The sequence below is a fragment of the Schistocerca nitens genome, chromosome 3 (assembly GCF_023898315.1).
Source record: "Schistocerca nitens isolate TAMUIC-IGC-003100 chromosome 3, iqSchNite1.1, whole genome shotgun sequence".
NCBI classification, from domain to species: domain Eukaryota; kingdom Metazoa; phylum Arthropoda; class Insecta; order Orthoptera; family Acrididae; genus Schistocerca; species Schistocerca nitens.
This window is the reverse complement of record NC_064616.1, coordinates 947,114,426-947,133,060: the sequence shown is the minus strand read 5'-3', so window position 1 is coordinate 947,133,060 and position 18,635 is coordinate 947,114,426. Positions and strand designations below refer to the sequence as shown.

Sequence of the window (18,635 nt, the reverse complement as noted above, 5' to 3'; positions counted from 1 at the left end):
GTGTCGCGACAGGCGTGAATGGAGGGACGAATGGAGACGTGTCGTCTTCAGCGATGAGAGTCGTTTCTGCCTTGGTGCCAATGATGGTCGTATGCGTGTTTGGCGCCGTGCAGGTGAGCGCCACAATCAGGACTGCATACGACCGAGGCACACAGGGCCAACACCCGGCATCATGGTGTGGGGAGCGATCTCCTACACTGGCCGTACACCACTGGTGATCGTCGAGGGGACACTGAATAGTGCACGGTACATCCAAACCGTCATCGAACCCATCGTTCTACCATTCCTAGACCGGCAAGGGAACTTGCTGTTCCAACAGGACAATGCACGTCCGCATGTATCCCGTGCCACCCAACGTGCTCTAGAAGGTGTATGTCAACTACCCTGGCCAGCAAGATCTCCGGATCTGTCCCCCATTGAGCATGTTTGGGACTGGATGAAGCGTCGTCTCACGCGGTCTGCACATCCAGCACGAACGCTGGTCCCACTGAGGCGCCAGGTGGAAATGGCATGGCAAGCCGTTCCACAGGACTACATCCAGCATCTCTACGATCGTCTCCATGGGAGAATAGCAGCCTGCATTGCTGCGAAAGGTGGATATACACTGTACTAGTGCCGACATTGTGCATGCTCTGTTGCCTGTGTCTATGTGCCTGTGGTTCTGTCAGTGTGATCATGTGATGTATCTGACGCCAGGAATGTGTGAATAAAGTTTCCCCTTCCTGGGACAATGAATTCACGGTGTTCTTATTTCAATTTCCAGGAGTGTGTGTGTCTATATATATATATATATATATATATATATATATATATTTTAAAACAAAGATGATGTGACTTACCAAATAAAAGTGCTGGCAGGTCGACAGACACACAAACGAACACAAACATACACACAAAATTCAAGCTTTCGCAACAAACTGTTGCCTCATCAGGAAAGAGGGAAGGAGAGGGAAAGACGAAAGGATGTGGGTTTTAAGGGAGAGGGTAAGGAGTCATTCCAATCCCGGGAGCGGAAAGACTTACCTTAGGGGGAAAAAAGGACAGGTATACACTCGCACACACGCACATATCCATCCACACATACAGACATAAGCAGACATATCGGTCTTTAAATATGTCTGCTTATGTCTGTATATGTGCGGATGGATATGTGCGTGTGTGCGAGTGTATACCTGTCCTTTTTTCCCCCTAAGGTAAGTCTTTCCGCTCCCGGGATTGGAATGACTCCTTACCCTCTCCCTTAAAACCCACATCCTTTTGTCTTTCCCTCTCCTTCACCTCTTTCCTGATGAGGCAACAGTTTGTTGCGAAAGCTTGAAGTTTGTGTGTGTGTTTGTGTTTGTTTGTGTGTCTATCGACCTGCCAGCGCTTTCGTTCGGTAAGTCACATCCTCTTTGTTTTTTTTTTTTATATATATATAGCAAACTATGACCAGACCCAATCTATTCACATGCACAGTTATGGTAATTATTCTAGATTAGTTCACAGACCCCACCCCCCGCCCTCATCCCCCTTCCATCTCTACCCCTAATAGTACTAAGGACCCGTTACTATTTAATTATTCAAACAAGGCATTTATCTAATTTTACACAGACCCTTGTCAGCTTTCTTTATACTAACAACATCAAGATATATCTAATGCAATTATTTGAGTTGTACAGAATCACATTCTTGAGGCCAAGTGTTCTGGTAAGTTGTAGGAATAGTGGTTAATCAAGCATTCTTTTACTTTGTTCTGAAATAACTGAGAATGTTCAGTTTCCTACGTGCTATCCACTGACAAAGGTTTATAGACTTTTTCACAAGAATACAAAACTTTGTCCTGAACCCTTATACCCTAGAGACACATGGCATAGTGTGGAGAAGATGGCGCTGTACAATCAAATGGTGGTTGTAGTATTTGTTGAAACATGCAGTAATGGACAAAGGGAAGTTTCTCAGTAACAAAGAGTCTATAGCCCCACCAACCTGTGCACTACTTCATCTTTATGAAAACCACAGTGTAGGTAACTTCACTGGGTATTTGTAATTGTGATGATGCACTAGACCACACTTAACTGAATTAAAATTTAGTAGTAGTACAGGATTATTCTAATTAAATTTAAACTTTCAAACTGCTGCAGAAATAACACCACTGGTCAGAATGCCATCAAATTGCAACAGAATATTATTGGAGAAGGGGGAAAACATATGGCAGAAGAAAAATAAATAGTACAAAATGTAGCAATAGATGGCACTGTGCCAGCCGGCGTGGCCAAGCGGTTAAAGGCGCTACTTTCTGGAACCGCGCGACCGCTCTGGTCTCAGGTTCGAATCCTGCCTTGGGCATGGATGTCTGTGATGTCCTTAGGTTAGTTAGGTTTAAGTAGTTCTAAGTTCTAGGGGACTGATGACCTTAGAAGTTAAGTCCCATAGTACGCAGACCCAATAGATGGCACTGTAAGCTTCATAATTTAATGATTCTCTACTACAAATGACAAATGAATCATACAACAATGCCTATGGTGTATGTTTGACGTTAAACAAACTGTACTACTCAGTGTGCATTGGCCTACAGGTGTGATACTGTTAGTTACGTAAGCCCATCCATCATGCCAAGGTCATGTCACATCAGATGGGAAATATCGGTTTTTAACTGCCTGAGGCCAACAACTGCATGGAAAGCATCAATCAAAATCAGATTGGATTATTAATTTCTGTGTGTCTGGTACCAAATATGTTCAAAATGCTGTCCACCGTTTTCTGCAAGAAGTTGAAATGGAGAAACAGCATGTTCCACAACTAATGGAAGTGTTTCCGGTGTCACGTTCATAATGTGTTTTCTCAATGTGTGCCTTCAATACAGTGAAGTTGGCAGTCGGAACACTGAACACAACATCTTGCAGATAGCCCCACAGCCAGAAGTCATACAGATTAAAATCAAGTGATTGGGATGGCTAGGCTGTAGGGAAATTTTTGTGACGGCTGCCAAACCCAAGGTCCTCGGTGGTAGTTTTGGGGCAGCCACCACAAATTGTATAAAGCGTTGGTAGTGACGAGGATGTAGCTATGTCTGTTGGCTGAGAAATATTTAATGACAAGAATTGCGCCCACTAGAATGAAAAGATAACTTATCTTTATTTCTGACGAAACGTGTACCAGCAATACAAGTCCAAGTAATATCCAAGAGTAATCTGTGTCCTGAGCCTATTCGAATACAATAGCAAATATCAGACTGCAGTGGCTCCGCTACAAACTCCACGAAAGGCTAGCAATAGGCAATCGACAATAGACTGTCCATCTCGTGGCCAGTGCTCCTCTCCTTATATGCAAAAGGCAGAGGGTGCTGCGGACCCGAGCTTAGCCACGGCGAACCTCTTCCATTGGCGGTAATGCCCTGAGACACTGATGGCCGTGACAGGTACTGTGGCCAGCAATGTCACGGTCAGGGCACATGTGTGCGAGTTGGTTGGTTGGTTGGTTGGTTGGTTGGGTCCGCGGATACAACAGAAATGGTGGCTGATAATTCAAAATGGCTCTGAGCACTATGGGACTTAACTTCTGAGGTCATCAGTCCCCTAGAACTTAGAACTAATTAAACCTAACTAACCTAAGGACATCACACACATCCACGCCCAAGGCAGGATTCGAACCTGCGACCGTAGCGGTCACGCGGTTCCGGACTGAGCGCCTAGAACCGCTAGACCACCGCGGCCGGCTCGGCTGATAATTCTAGCATTTCTGTAATAGTGCTTTAGCAGCTGGTTAACTGGATTTGCAATGTGCGGAGGTGTACCATCTATCATAAACATGATCCCATCCACACATCCACGCTGTTGGAGAGCTGGAATGACATCATTGCACAAAAGACACTCACAGCGCTTAGCAGTGATGGTACAGGGAACGGGACCTGAAGCTCCTGTCACTTCACAAAAAATGTGGCACTATGGTAAATGATGCTGTAAACCCTCACCACACAGTGACCGTTTCAGGATGAAGTGGTACTGGTTGATTTGCGTGTGTATTTTCCGTTGCCCATATTGGACAATTCTGTGTATTCACATATTTTGTGAAGTGGGCTTCATCTTTCCATAAAATATTCCTCTGCCAATCATTGTCCACTTCCATGTGAGCAAGAAATACTAAAGCAAAGGTCTCTCTTGCTGGTGGGTCAACAGGAAGTAACTTGTGAACATGGATAATTGCCAATGGATAGCAAAGAAGGATGTTTCATAAGATTTTACGCACCATGCTCATTTGTATGTCCAGTTTTTGGGCAATTTTCCATGCACTACATGTTTGTACACCACCAATTGTCTCCCCCTGCATTGCTGTGACCCCTGCTTCCACTGACGTCGAATCAATTCATTTCCTCCCTCTACCACATTGCACACAAAAAGAACCCATCTTTTCGAATTTCTGAATCATTTTCTCCACACCCATGGCAATCATCAAACGAATGCCTTTGTTCAAACCCTCCAGGGTCTGGAACTTCTGCAGAGCAATGTATGCACAGTCATCATTGTTGTAATGCAGCTATAGAAACAGAACGCGATCCTGCATTGAGACAGTCATGGTGAACATCGCACATGTGAAAGGAGGAAAAACCATGTACCCATCGTGTTTGTACCAATTTCAGTGGGTCATGCACATGACAGGTGTTTTCATTGACATATTGTGACATACAGTGCCATCTATTGATCAATTTTCACACTATTTTTTTTCTTCTGCTTTACCTTTTCCCTCTTCTCCGATAATATTCCATTGCAATTTGATGTCATTCTGACCAAGCCGGCCGAAGTGGCCGTGCGGTTAAAGGCGCTGCAGTCTGGAATCGCAGGACCGCTACAGTCGCAGGTTCGAATCCTGCCTCGGGCATGGATGTTTGTGATGTCCTTAGGTTAGTTAGGTTTAACTAGTTCTAAGTTCTAGGGGACTAATGACCTCAGCAGTTGAGTCCCATAGTGCTCAGAGCCATTTCATTCTGACCAATGGTGTAATTTCTACAGTGTTTTGCAAGCTTAACTCTAATTATAATCACCCTGTAGTAGATGATGATGATGATGATGATGATGATGGTCATGATTTTGTGTTCATAATCCTAATTTATATAAATTGCACCATGTAGTGTTCATTTCTGCCAGTCACATGACTCTGATATTGCATTTTTTTCCTTTCCTTTGTTTACAAATGTTACAAAATGTTCCTGATAGCTGCTTAGTTACATTCACCAGTGTTGTATTTTGTAACAGGTGAACCATATGCTGAATCAACTAGACAGAAGAAATATTTTAAACCCAGCTGGCGGCACAGAGACCACAATGAATCAGGTATATATTCACTGTACCTATGCTGTAGTCATGGTCACGATTAGTTTTTCACTTAAGTGATTTCTATAAATATTGACAGGGTAATGCTGTGAACTGTGCTTTGTATAGTGTGCAGCTATAATTTTTCTCAGATTCATTCAAATATTAGTTATACTTCTTAATGGGATTGATTGATACTTGTCATAGTGGAATTGTTAGGCGGAGGTTCGAGTCCTCCCTCGGGCATGGGTGTGTGTGTTTGTCCTTAGGATATTTTAGGTTAAGTAGTGTGTCACATTTTTGGAATTTGTAAAAAGAAATGAATGTGAAGTTCGGGAGTCAGCATTAATTAATTCTATAACTACAAAGCACGCGTGTGACAGTTCCTGGTTATTGAAATGATTTTATTTCAAATTATTATGAGTCTGTGAGAGTAATTCACTTTCTGACGCAGGTGTGTAACTAGAGTCCAGATTTCCTTGTAAACACAAATTGCATGAATTTTTGCATGTGTGGCCATTTGCTGGGTAAATATATATTTTGAAGGTGGTATGAATTGGGACACTTGTAATACATTTTATATCACATTTTTGTCCTCTTTTTGCAATAACGTGCATGACACCATCTTTTATTGATTTATTCATATGAACCACACCAAGGTGCAGAACATAGGCAATTCTGCAAATTTGTTGCAGTTTGTGAACTGCATAGTGAGCTCAAGTCCCCTACTTCAGCTCAGTAGTTGTCGGTAGAAGTCAGTATACTGTGTACCAATAAAAATAAATTAAAAATGGGTATTATTATTGTTGTTGTTGTTGTTGCACAATGCTGCTCCATATGTGATAAAGGCTGGAAAAGCTATTAATTTTATTTATCATAACTTGAAGTGTCAAACATATCTGTCCCATGACTACATCATGTAACTGAAACGTTAGTCTAAAATTTGATTGTGTGAATACACTGTTAGAAACAATGATATGAATAAGGAAAATTGATTCACAAAATACAAAGGTTTGAAACTGCTGACAGCAATAAGTCATATGCTGCCCTTTTTTTCCATTTGAAAGTACTCTTAAAAGCACTTGTCCGTGTTGCTGGATTTAGAGATACATCAAATCAAATTTTGTGCATTTTCCTTTGGAAATAACAATGTTGCGAGCCCCAGGCAGAATCCGAGACCCTTATTGAAAAGGTTAAAAATCTTTGCAATCATCCTGTGGATAAGTGCGTTTTGCTGATTTTAAGATTACAAAGTTATCAGATCGTATCCTGATTCTGAGTTTACAAAGAAGACAAATAATATTTTGTAGCAAATGTGTAAAAAAAAACTAACAACTTGATCAGACTTTGTCCAAAATATCTACACCTAAGTATGCATATGTCACTCCTTGTGACTTAGAAACATCATTTTCTGTGACATATTTTAATTCTTTATCTTTATTATGCGTATTTAATGATATGACATTGCATGAATGTATGCATGTTTTACGGTTTGATAGTGCATGAAAATCTGGGCTCTAGTAATAACATTATGAATAATTTAGTAAGTAAAGGAATTAACTCACCAAATAATTTAGGTGCTGAGTCACCGATAGACACAAAAAGAAGACAAGAGATGCCTGATAGCTTTCAGATGAAGTCTGGCATATTGTTTAATCAGCTAGGAAGTTTCAATACTACACACACTCCCATGCAGAGTGAAAAATATGGTATTTACTCGTGTATAAGACAAGCCTGAATATAAGATGAGTGCCCCCCTCCCCCTCCCTTTATGATTAGTTTCTTGGGGAAAAATTTGTTTTTTAACACACTCTGATTAATCAAATTTACAAGCTATTATTCATGATAGCCATATGTCTAAATAGTTAACACTATGCCCATTCTGTGTTTATAAAATTTATTTATTGTTGACATTTTGATTCGATATGGTGAAATTAAATAAACAAAAGGAAATTTTTGTAATTATACTCTGCATTATCTTGCTGGTGTATCTGTTATCCTATACTTAGTATTTTCTTGCCTGTCCACATATGTTTCATCAAATGTCTGTTTTGTTTTTCACCTGTGCTCTGCGGATATGTACATGGGCATGGGGAGGGAAAAAGGTTGTTACATATAGCTTATGAATTCAACATACAGCAGATCATTTGGTCAGGTCTCGTAAGTGGACATCCATTGCTGCCATTAAATGACAGAACAGGATATTAGGTAAAATAAAGAGAATATATTCAAATATACAGTATACAAGGGGCATGCCTAGGGTTGGAAGTTACCAGGTTTAGGCCAGTGTAGGAGGGTGAACTACTAATTGAAATGGGCAGCAGGAGGGGAGGCAGTTCATGTTAACTTACGTTGATCGCCAATCATGAAACGTAGAACTGGAGGCTTTGCCTGCTATTAAAGATGTCAGTTCTGTTTGAGGTCTGGATCACAAGAGAGTGAGGCAACTGTGTTCTGCACTGCAGAATGCTACAGCCTCCACACATGTGACCTGTATCCCACCCACAGTGTTTGCCAAAACCAAGTGGTGTGAATTTGCTAGCAGTTTCAGCAGAGGGCTGAGGGCATCTCTTGGCAGCAGCATGAACTGGACGGAACTGTGTTGGTTCTGAAAGGCAGGCAACTTGTGTCATGTATGCACTATGGAAGTTGCTCTGGGAGCAAACTTGTAAAAATTTGACTGGGGTCTTCTAAATAAAATTTTTTAAACCATTTGCTTAAAATATTCATTGACTTGCTGCCACCCTGTACATTGCTTACCCCTTCCAGAGGAGTGGTGATTCACATTGTTTACAAAAGGATGTCAGTCACTGCTGGAAAGACGGTTTGCTCTAGTGGGAGCCTTAATGCTGTGGGAGGGTGCTGTTACAATTGTTTTCATTTAGTGTAAGTGGCAGGAGACTTAGATGTAATCAAGTTTATCGAATTTAGTGAGTTAAGAAAACAGTAAAATATTAACTGTTCATATTTTGGGCAGCAATTCAATAGTTCCTGTAAGAAATGAAATCATCATCGTCCAGATTATCAGTTCTTAAAATATACGAAGTTAAAATCATTCCAGAAAGCTCCACAAAGGAGGAATGAACTATCATGGTTTCTGTAAGGTTGAGGAGAAAAAAAATCTACTATTAATTTAGTGTTTCAGTAGTAAACTCATCATGATAGAAAGCAGATGCTGCCCAAACTGGATCAGCACTGATCTGTTAATGGTTTACAGCCCCCGCCCCCCCTCCAAAATGTGTAGTTGTTTGTATTGTCTGGAAAATATTAATCTCATTTCTACATGGTTGAACTAATACCAAAATATTAAATGCAACAACAACAAGACAGAATACTTAATTCTGTTATAATCAAAGTACTTGGGTAAAAAACATAATAAATCAGCTTACTGCAGAACATTAACATGTGGTGTGGGTTAGAACTGGACCAAGTGCATTTGAAAAAGGGTAATAACCTAAGTAAAAACTTCTTATGTCGTCTGACTATTTTTGTGGCTAGTAGTTGCACAAAGTTGCTCAGGCTACAAAACATTAACACATTTCAGTAAATGGAGGTGTCACTTACTAAGTCGTAGAGATAGTGTACCATAAAACTTGTATAACCCAAACCTTATCTATATTAACTCATGTTAATATATCTAAAAACACAGATGATGTGACTTACCGAACGTAAGTGCTGGCAGGTCGATAGACACACAAACAAACACAAACATACACATGAAATTCAAGCTTTCGCAACAAACTGTTGCATCAGGAAAGAGGGAAGCATAGGGAAAGACGAAAGGATGTGGGTATTAAGGGAGAGGGTAAGGAGTCATTCCAATCCCGGGAGCAGAAAGACTTACCTTAGGGGGAAAAAAGGGGTATACATTCGCGCGCACACACATATCCATCCGCACATACACAGACACAAGCTGGCCTTTACAAATGTCTGCTTGTGTCTGTGTATGTGCGGATAGATATGTGTGTGTGAGCGAGTGTATACCCCTTTTTTCCCCCTAAGGTAAGTCTTTCCGCTCCCGGGATTGGAATGACTCCTTACCCTCTCCCTTAAAACCCACATCCTTTCGTCTTTCCCTCTCCTTCCCTCTTTCCTGATGGGGCAACAGTTTGTTGCGAAAGCTTGAATTTCATGTGTATGTTTGTGTTTGTTTGTGTGTCTATTGACCTGCCAGCACTTTCGTTCGGTAAGTCACATCATCTGTGTTTTTAGATATATTTTTCCCATGTGGAATGTTTCCCTCTATTATATTCATATCATTAACTCATGTTAAAATAGAGAAGTACAAAGCCTCTTTTTATACCAACAAAATCCTGGAGATATGGGTGAAATTAGGGGATAGCAAATGCTGCGCATCAAAACCAATGAATTTCTAATAACATTCTACCTACTCAGTTTACATTACCTTATATCACCTCATAGAGTAACAGTTCTTCAGAACATTGTGAACTGTGGCATACTTAGGCATACAGGGAGAGAGAGAAAGAGAGAGAGAGAGAGAGAGAGAGGGAGAAGTACCGGGTGATCAACAAGTCAGTATAAATTTGAAAACTGAATAAATCACGGAATAATGTAGATAGAGATGTACAAATTGACACACATGCTTGGAATGACATGGGGGTTTTATTAGGGGGGGAAAAAATCGCATCATCCCCAGTCTGGGTGATAAACACCTGCTGGGATGTACGATGTTTATGCAGGATGGCGCTCCACCCCATATTGTTTGACGCGTGAAAGATTTCTTGCGTGCATCATGTGGTGATGATCGTGTGCTTAGTCGACACTTTCGTCATGCTTGGCCTCCCAGGTCCCCAGCCCTCAGTCCGTGGGATCATTGGCTTTGGGGTTACCTAAAGTTGCAAGTGTATGGAGATCGACCGACATCTCTAGGAATGCTGAAAGACAGCATCTGATGCCAATGCCTCACCATAACTGCAGACATGCTTTACAGTGCTGTTCACAACATTATTCCTTGACTGCAGCAATTGTTGAGGAATGATGGTGGACATATTGAGCATTTCCTGTAAGGAACATCATCTTTGCTTTGTCTTACTTTGTTATTCTAATTATTGCTATTGTGATCAGATGAAGCGCCGTCTTTCGGACATTTTTTGAACTTTCGTATTTTTTTGGTTCTAATAAAGCCCCATGTCATTCCAAGCATGTGTGTCAATTTGTACCTCTCTATCTACATTATTCTGTGATTTATTCAGTTTTCAAATTTATACTGACTTTTTGATCACCCAGTATTACACCTAGATTAGAATTCCACAGTAGTTTCGAATGGAAACAAATTGTACCATAAACTAGCCAGACCATCTAATGAGTTATGACTGCCTTAACTTGGATACATGATAGGAAATGGCCAATGCAGCGACATCATAGTGAAAATCTCGGAAAAGCAAAACGAAAGATATACCTATTCATTTAAAAACCATTTTAAATTACCTCATGGGATAGTAGTGTGTACGTATATCACTTAGTTTTACATGTGACTTAATTAGTTAAAACTGAGACAAATGATAATTAACAAGGTTGAAATGTGACCAAGTAGTGGTCTGAAGGGTGACTTGTTTGTATGAGTGATAATATAGGTCTCAAAATGGGTAGCTATAATTAAAATTTCTCATAAGTTAGTGCTCAACATAGAACACAATATTGTCCAGCTGCCAAATGAGGATCTGATATGACCTTAAATATTTGTGGGGTGAGTGAACTGTGTTTAAGGGTTTTGTAGTCATAACACAGTTTTGACTTACACTCATTAATTGTAGAAACCACATAGTGTTTTAAATGCTTATCTAATTACAAGAAGCACAAAACAAAATCATCAATGTGTGTCAAATCATTCATAACATTTATAAAAAGAACATAAGGCAAAAGTACTTGAGGGACCAGATCTTTCATAAATCGTTAATATCCATTAGAAGTACATAAAAATACAAAATACAAAAGAAAGTACAAGATATAATGCTCAGAGTAACACATAGATATAATATTTTTCCCAGTAGTGTCACTCAACTGCAGTGTTTTACAAACAACAATTATCAACAAACTGTTCTCTATAATTAAAATTACAACTAGAAAAACTGAAGGAAAGGACCAGAACAGCACTTGTTTGATTGTCAATTGAAAATGAGGATTGGTTACAACCATATTTTTTCCTCTGAAATGACAACGTTCTGGGAAAACTATCTGTCTTGTCCACTGATCTTAGAGTTTACTGTTTTCAGATTATCATGGGACTGTCACATGGCATACAATAAGCTTGTAGAACAATGTTGTAGGCATGGAGAAACACGAGGCAAATTCTAATAAAAATAATTCCCTATCCTCATCCATCCATAAAACTTCACATGAGGAAGGGAAAGACTGCAGTGAGTTTATAATCAGTTAATAAAGTATGAAAAGATTCTCAGCTAGAATGTGATTCTGTGTGACAGAATCAACCGGATTGTTCCTAAACAAACTTCTGACTGATGGGAGAGGAATATTTGGGTTATCCAGCAGGGGAGAGCTATGTGTGTGTGGCTATGACAAAATTTAATGGCACTTCTCTCTATTAGGGTGGGGTATTATCTGCTGTGTAGTGCATGTCTTGTGGGAGGGGAAACAGCAGAGAGGTAGGCGCAAAGGAGGAGGAAGAGTGAGAAGGGTGAGGTGTAGGTGGCAATCTAGAAGCAATCATTTTTTGAAGCACAGCTGGTGGTGTGTGCCAGGAGTATAACACTAAGTATGCATAAAAATATAGGAAGACAATGCTGGCTAACAGACAATCAAACTCGGGTAATAATCCACACAGATTTGTACTGAAGAGATTTTAATTTTTGTATGATGATAAATATAGCAGATTAATTCAGATTATTAGTACAGAACTTGTTTTAAATTTAAATCAGCAATATGGGGCAGTGTGTGTCTCTGTGTTGAATTTCAGCAAACACAAAATTCAGGAAACACTGTCCAGTGGTTTTAGGAGTTAGTTGTCTGCATAAAATGTACAACAGAGTCACCTCAAGCGAACAGAAATTTTGATACGTAGCTGTTGGAGCATGTGAAAGAGTACTGCAGGACTTTATATGCTGGGTGAAACACATAGGTAAGCAAAAAGTATATGTTGATTTGTGTGGACACAGGACAGGAAAGTTTTGTAAAGAGAGACTGAAGGAAAACAGTCAATTCAATGGATGTAAGAATTAAAAAGTGCAATTATTTTCAGTTCTTAGTGACACTTTGAAAGAAAACAGGGAAATAGATGCTTTGAAACCGACAGTGGACTTAGCTCATCTGCAGAGCAATGGAATATCAATTACAAAAATCAGATGAAGATTTGAAGTATAATTGTCCTTTGAACAATAAAAAATAGGTATAATAGACACCGCAAAGTGGGGCCCCACATTCTAGATTTGACAACAAAACGTAACATTCAATCAAGCAGACTTGTAATAAGTAGCATTTTGGAAAAATTTTAGTAAGGTAAACTTGATACATTCATTTGAAAGAAAAAACAAAAATCTTGTCAATAAAAGAAATCTACAAGTGAAATATAGTATAACACCAATATTCTACAACAAAGCTGAACAACAAAAGTAGTTAAATTCATCACATGACAAAGATCTATACAGTAGATAATATAGGGTACCTTTAAACACCTCAAACTCTTCAGAAATACATAAACTTCCTACATAATACAAATAGGAGTGCACCTGGGCCATCCTCAAAAATTATTAATGGCCACTTATTTATTTATTTACAGATGTAGTTCTGTAGGACCAAATTGAGGAGCAAATCTCCAAGGTCATGTAATGTGTCAGTATATTAAATTACAACATAACAGTAATAACAGATGAAATAAAATCCATATGAAGCCAAATTGTCAAGTCATAAGTTTGAGTAAATGCAATCAGCAATTTAAAATAGGAACCAGTTTAATTTTTCAAGCAACTTCTTGACAGAATAGAAGGTGTGACCCATGACAAAACTCATCAGTTTCGATTTGAATGGGTGTGGATTACTGCTAAGATTTTTGAATTCTTGTGGTAGCTTGTTGAAAATGGATGCAGCAGTATCACAAAAGTTAAGGAAGTGCAATCCAAATGCAGATTGTATTTCTTCCTAGTATTAACTGAGTGAAAGCTGCTAATTCTTGGGAATTATCTGACAGCAATAAAGCACCTGTTTGGCTTTACATATGTCTGCCTGTGTGTGTATATGTGCGGATGGATATGTGTGTGTGTGTGTGCTAGTGTATACCTGTCCCTTTTTCCCCCTAAGGTAAGTCTTTACACTCCCGAGATTCGAATGACTCCTTACCCTCTCCCTTAAAACCCGCGTCCCTTCGTCTTTCCCTCTCCTTCCCTCTTTCCTGATGAAGCATATATATATATATATATATATATATATATATATATATATATATATATAACAAACGTAATTGTTGGGTTCAAATTAATGATATGAATATAATAGAGGGATATATATATATATATATATAGAGGGATACATTCCACATGGGAAAAATATATCTAAAAACAAACATTATGTAACTTACCAAACGAAAGCTTTGGTATGTGTGGTGTGCGTACTGTAAGACCTTCAGTACACACACCATCAGATTATTTGACTTGACGCTCTGACGAAGTAGGAGAGTGTCAGCAATATGTCACGTGGTGTTATCATGGCATGTTTATCTTCTGCCATTAGGTCAGGCGATAGAAATGGCACTTGCATGTGTAGAGTAGCAGATTGATGGTGACCAAAATCGACAATCTGAAGTTCCTTTGGTCTTGGTACATTAATCTTATTCTCACATATCTCTGATACTTGACAAGGTGTCTATACATTTCTCTTCATGGCTATGTACAGGAATATGAAAATCTTATTATGTGCAGACTGAAACTTGACTATAGACTGGTACAGACTAATGTAGACTGGTACAGACAGGTGCAGACAAATGCAGACAGACTAATCAGAGGTCTGTACACTCGTTATAATACCTCACGCGTTCAGGTATCACTGCGCGAGTGTGATCCACGAGGAGAGAAGGTTCTACATTAGAAGCAATCTCATAGGCTGCGTTACATATTAATACGTGGATCGGCGGAAGCAGAATTTGGTCTGTCTCTAAGGCAGCGCCATTTCGTAGTGCGGAGACGGATGAGCGCTGCGCCTGCGCTGTTGCGCTTAGCAGGGCGTGCTCTAGTGGGAAAGTTGTGTACGCGCTGACTATGCGGAACTATGTACACAACAGTATGTTGATAGAGACACAAACAAACACAAACACACACACAAAATTCAAGCTTTCGCAACCCATGGTTGCTTCATCAGGAAAGAGGGAAGGAGAGGGAAAGACGAAAGGATGTGGGTTTTAAGGGAGAGGGTAAGGAGTCATTCCAATCTCAGGAGCGGAAAGACTTACCTTAGGGGGAAAAAAGGACAGGTATACACTCGCACACACACACATATCCATCCGCACATACACAGTCACAGTTCACTAACTTTAGTATCTTTTATATTTTGATGAAATATGCTAATTCTTCTCTACTCGGATACCTGAGATTCTCTGAAGGTGATTCCTTTGCTAGAGGGACTTCCTTTAGACAGGTATACCTATGAGCTGACTTCAATCTAAAAAAGGTGCAGCTCTAACACCAACTACTACAGGAATTTTTCCATGAGTGATCCTGCCACCACCCACTGTCACCTATAAGCTTTGCCAGCCTCCCATTCCCATACCTATTGAGGTGCAGGTCATGTCTAGTGAAACCCGATCTGCTGTTAGACTCAACTGGTACCACTGCAATGTGACAACCACTTAATGTTTATACTGTATGTAGTAGTCTTAGTACATTGTCACTGAAAACCTATGCAGTTCATTACTTATAAATTGTGCGAAAATATGAAAATTAGACTTAATTATGACAGACAAGATGAAGAAGGGTGAGAAATGTGGTAGCGTGCTGGGATGTGGATGGCTTATCACAAGGCGACAGCTGTGGCAGTCCATGGGTTTGCACCATGTGGTCTCTGCTTTAGTAAGCCTTCACTGGTAACATAACCTGCAATTTAAATGACTCTGAAAAAAGTATCTCAACTGGAAGGTAACTGCATGGTAAAATGAATCATGGTTAACGGTTCTGCTCTGACCTGTAGGTGTGGCAGCATAAAATAGACAATCTAACGTCACTGAATCATCTTCAGTCATACATTTAGCAACATTATTAGCATTTATTGTATCCTACTCAGCTTCCACAACAAAACATTATCTGTACAACAGAAATAACATCACTTGAAACAGCTGGCAGAAGAACTTTTCCCTGTACATAACTGCCTTCGACCACATGAGTGGCAGGACCTGTTGTCTGCTCACAAGTAACCTAAATACAACAATGTCTTACATCTCATCATATCAACAAAAGTTCATTACCCTCTGGGAGATAACAGCCACAAGTTATCATATCCTCTCTTATCAACTTACAGGAGTACAACAGATCAATTCTTCGTCATCATTCATTAGAACTCTTGTTATGGTACATACTTTATACATTTTTGCTTCGTGCATTGAGTTTACCAGACAAGGAGCTCCCATTTACGAAAAACAGAAGGCATGGACAGAAAAAGAATAAAAGGTCAGCAAAGAGAAAGTACAGAGATGCAGAAACAAGAGAAAGAGAAGGCGGAAAAAGTTCATACCTTTCGTTTCGGAATCCAGCATGTCACACAAGTGCTCATTGTATAATTATGACTGTGTGCGCATTGAGCCTCAAGTCGCCTAATACCAATAGTAAAGTGTTAACAATTTTGTAATACCAGGATCATTAGACACTATGGTTTGTCACATTTCTTACAAGGCCTAGACACTGATTTCACGTCTGTGACTGGTCTTTCAATAAAAACAAATCCTTATCAAGGTAAAAAGATGTAGTGCGCCAACGATTTCGGAAACCTTGCAGGTGCAGTTTGGAGGCATAGGGTCTATAGAGCCCTTAAGGTCCTCACATCTGTGGAGCTAGGAATAGGAGCCTACTTTCATCAGATAGCCCAGAAATGCGGCTACAGAACAGAAGGGAAAAAAAAGAATGGTTCATGGTGTGAAAATGAAATGGAAAAAAGTGTCATGAACAGCTGTGGACTCTGTGGCTACCAAACATGATGTGTGATCTGCACATCCCAGGAGATTAATCGAAAACTCTCAAAAATATATCTTAAGAAACTTCTCATCACTAGAACTAAGCATGAAATACTTCAACAACAACAACACAGTTTAAAACACGTGTAAGAAATTTACTACAGTAAACAGGTTCAATGGAAGCTACAATGAAATGGGGCTGCCGTGCTCACAGCATGTACTCCTGCAATCAGAAGCAGCTCTGTTTAGTCTGTGCTCACATGTTGGAGCTGTGTGCTGCGACAAGGTGGCAGTAGACTTTGCCCCAGATGCTGGGATGTGCAGATGCAGTATCTGGTGTGGCATTGTATCCAATGCCCTGCAGCACCCAGACCCGGCTCACAGCAGAATAACAGCCGTGAGTCCTGACTGACCACACAATATCGAAAATTAAAAAAAAGTAAACAGCTGTCCTGTAGACCGATTGGTGGGAACTAATCGTGTTTCTGATACCAGTGTACATGGGTAGGGAGTGGAAAGAAGGCTGTTACATACAGCTTACGACTACAATGTGCAGCTGGTTGAATGATCAGGTCTTTCAAGTGGGCATCCAGGGCTGCTGTTAAATGACAGAATAGAAAATTAGGTAACTACGAGGGCAGTTCAATAAGTAATGCAACACATTTTTTTTCGGCCAATTTTGGTTGAAAAAACCGGAAATTTCTTGTGGAATATTTTCAAACATTCCCGCTTCGTCTCGTATAGTTTCATTGACTTCCGACAGGTGGCAGCACTGTACGGAGCTGTTAAAATGGCGTCTGTAACGGATGTGCGTTGCAAACAACGGGCAGTGATCGAGTTTCTTTTGGTGGAAAACCAGGGCATCTCAGATATTCATAGGCGCTTGCAGAATGTCTACGGTGATCTGGCAGTGGACAAAAGCACGGTGAGTCGTTGGGCAAAGCGTGTGTCATCATCGCCGCAAGGTCAAGCAAGACTGTCTGATCTCCCGCGTGCGGGCCGGCCGTGCACAGCTGTGACTCCTGCAATGGCGGAGCGTGCGAACACACTCGTTCGAGATGATTGACGGATCACCATCAAACAACTCAGTGCTCAACTTGACATCTCTGTTGGTAGTGCTGTCACAATTGTTCACCAGTTGGGATATTCAAAGGTTTGTTCCCCCTGGGTCCCTCGTTGTCTAACCGAACACCATAAAGAGCAAAGGAGAACCATCTGTGCGGAATTGCTTGCTCGTCATGTGGCTGAGGGTGACAATTTCGTGTCAAAGATTGTTACAGGCGATGAAACATGGGTTCATCACTTCGAACCTGAAACAAAACGGCAATCAATGGAGTGGCGCCACACCCACTCCCCTACCAAGAAAAAGTTTAAAGCCATACCCTCAGCCGGTAAAGTCATGGTTACAGTCTTCTGGGACGCTGAAGGGGTTATTCTGTTCGATGTCCTTCCCCATGGTCAAACGATCAACTCTGAAGTGTATTGTGCTACTCTTCAGAAATTGAAGAAACGACTTCAGCGTGTTCGTAGGCACAAAAATCTGAACGAACTTCTCCTTCTTCATGACAACGCAAGACCTCACACAAGTCTTTGCACCTGAGAGGAGCTCACAAAACTTCAGTGGACTGTTCTTCCTCATGCACCCTGCAGCCCCGATCTCGCACAGTCGGATTTCCATATGTTTGGCCCAATGAAGGACACAATCCATGGGAGGCACTACGCGGATGATGAAGAAGTTATTGATGCAGTACGATGTTGGCTCCGACATCGACCAGTGGAATGGTACCGTGCAGGCATACAGGCCCTCATTTCAAGCTGGCGTAAGGCCGTAGCATTGAATGGAGATTACGTTGAAAAATAGTGTTGTGTAGCTAAAAGATTGGGGAATAACCTGGTGTATTTCAATGCTGAATAAAACAATCCCTGTTTCAGAAAAAAAATGTGTTGCATTACTTATTGAACTGCCCTCGTAAATAGAATATATTGAAATGTGTAGTATACAAAGAGCATGCCTAGGGAGGATGTTACCAGGTTTAGACCAGTCTAAGAGGACCAACAACTAAATAAATGGGCAACAGATGAGGAGGCGGTTCATGTTAAGTTATGTTGGTGGGCGGTTATGAAACGCAGAGCCAGAGGCTTGCCTACCAAGAAAGATGTCTGTTCTGCTCAAGGTCTGGATCTCAACAGACTGAGGCAACTGATTTGTGCACTGCAGAATG

At 40.5% G+C, this 18,635-nt stretch overlaps 1 protein-coding gene across 1 annotated transcript in view; it reads left to right on the top strand.

The window, feature by feature from the left end:
* Positions 1-18,635, top strand: part of LOC126249022 (uncharacterized) — a 907,745-nt gene that overhangs the window by 324,444 nt on the left and 564,666 nt on the right. The window contains exon 9 of the mRNA XM_049950624.1: positions 5,232-5,309. Coding sequence (XP_049806581.1) covers positions 5,232-5,309 — 78 coding nt within the window. The remainder of the gene's footprint in view (positions 1-5,231; positions 5,310-18,635) is intronic.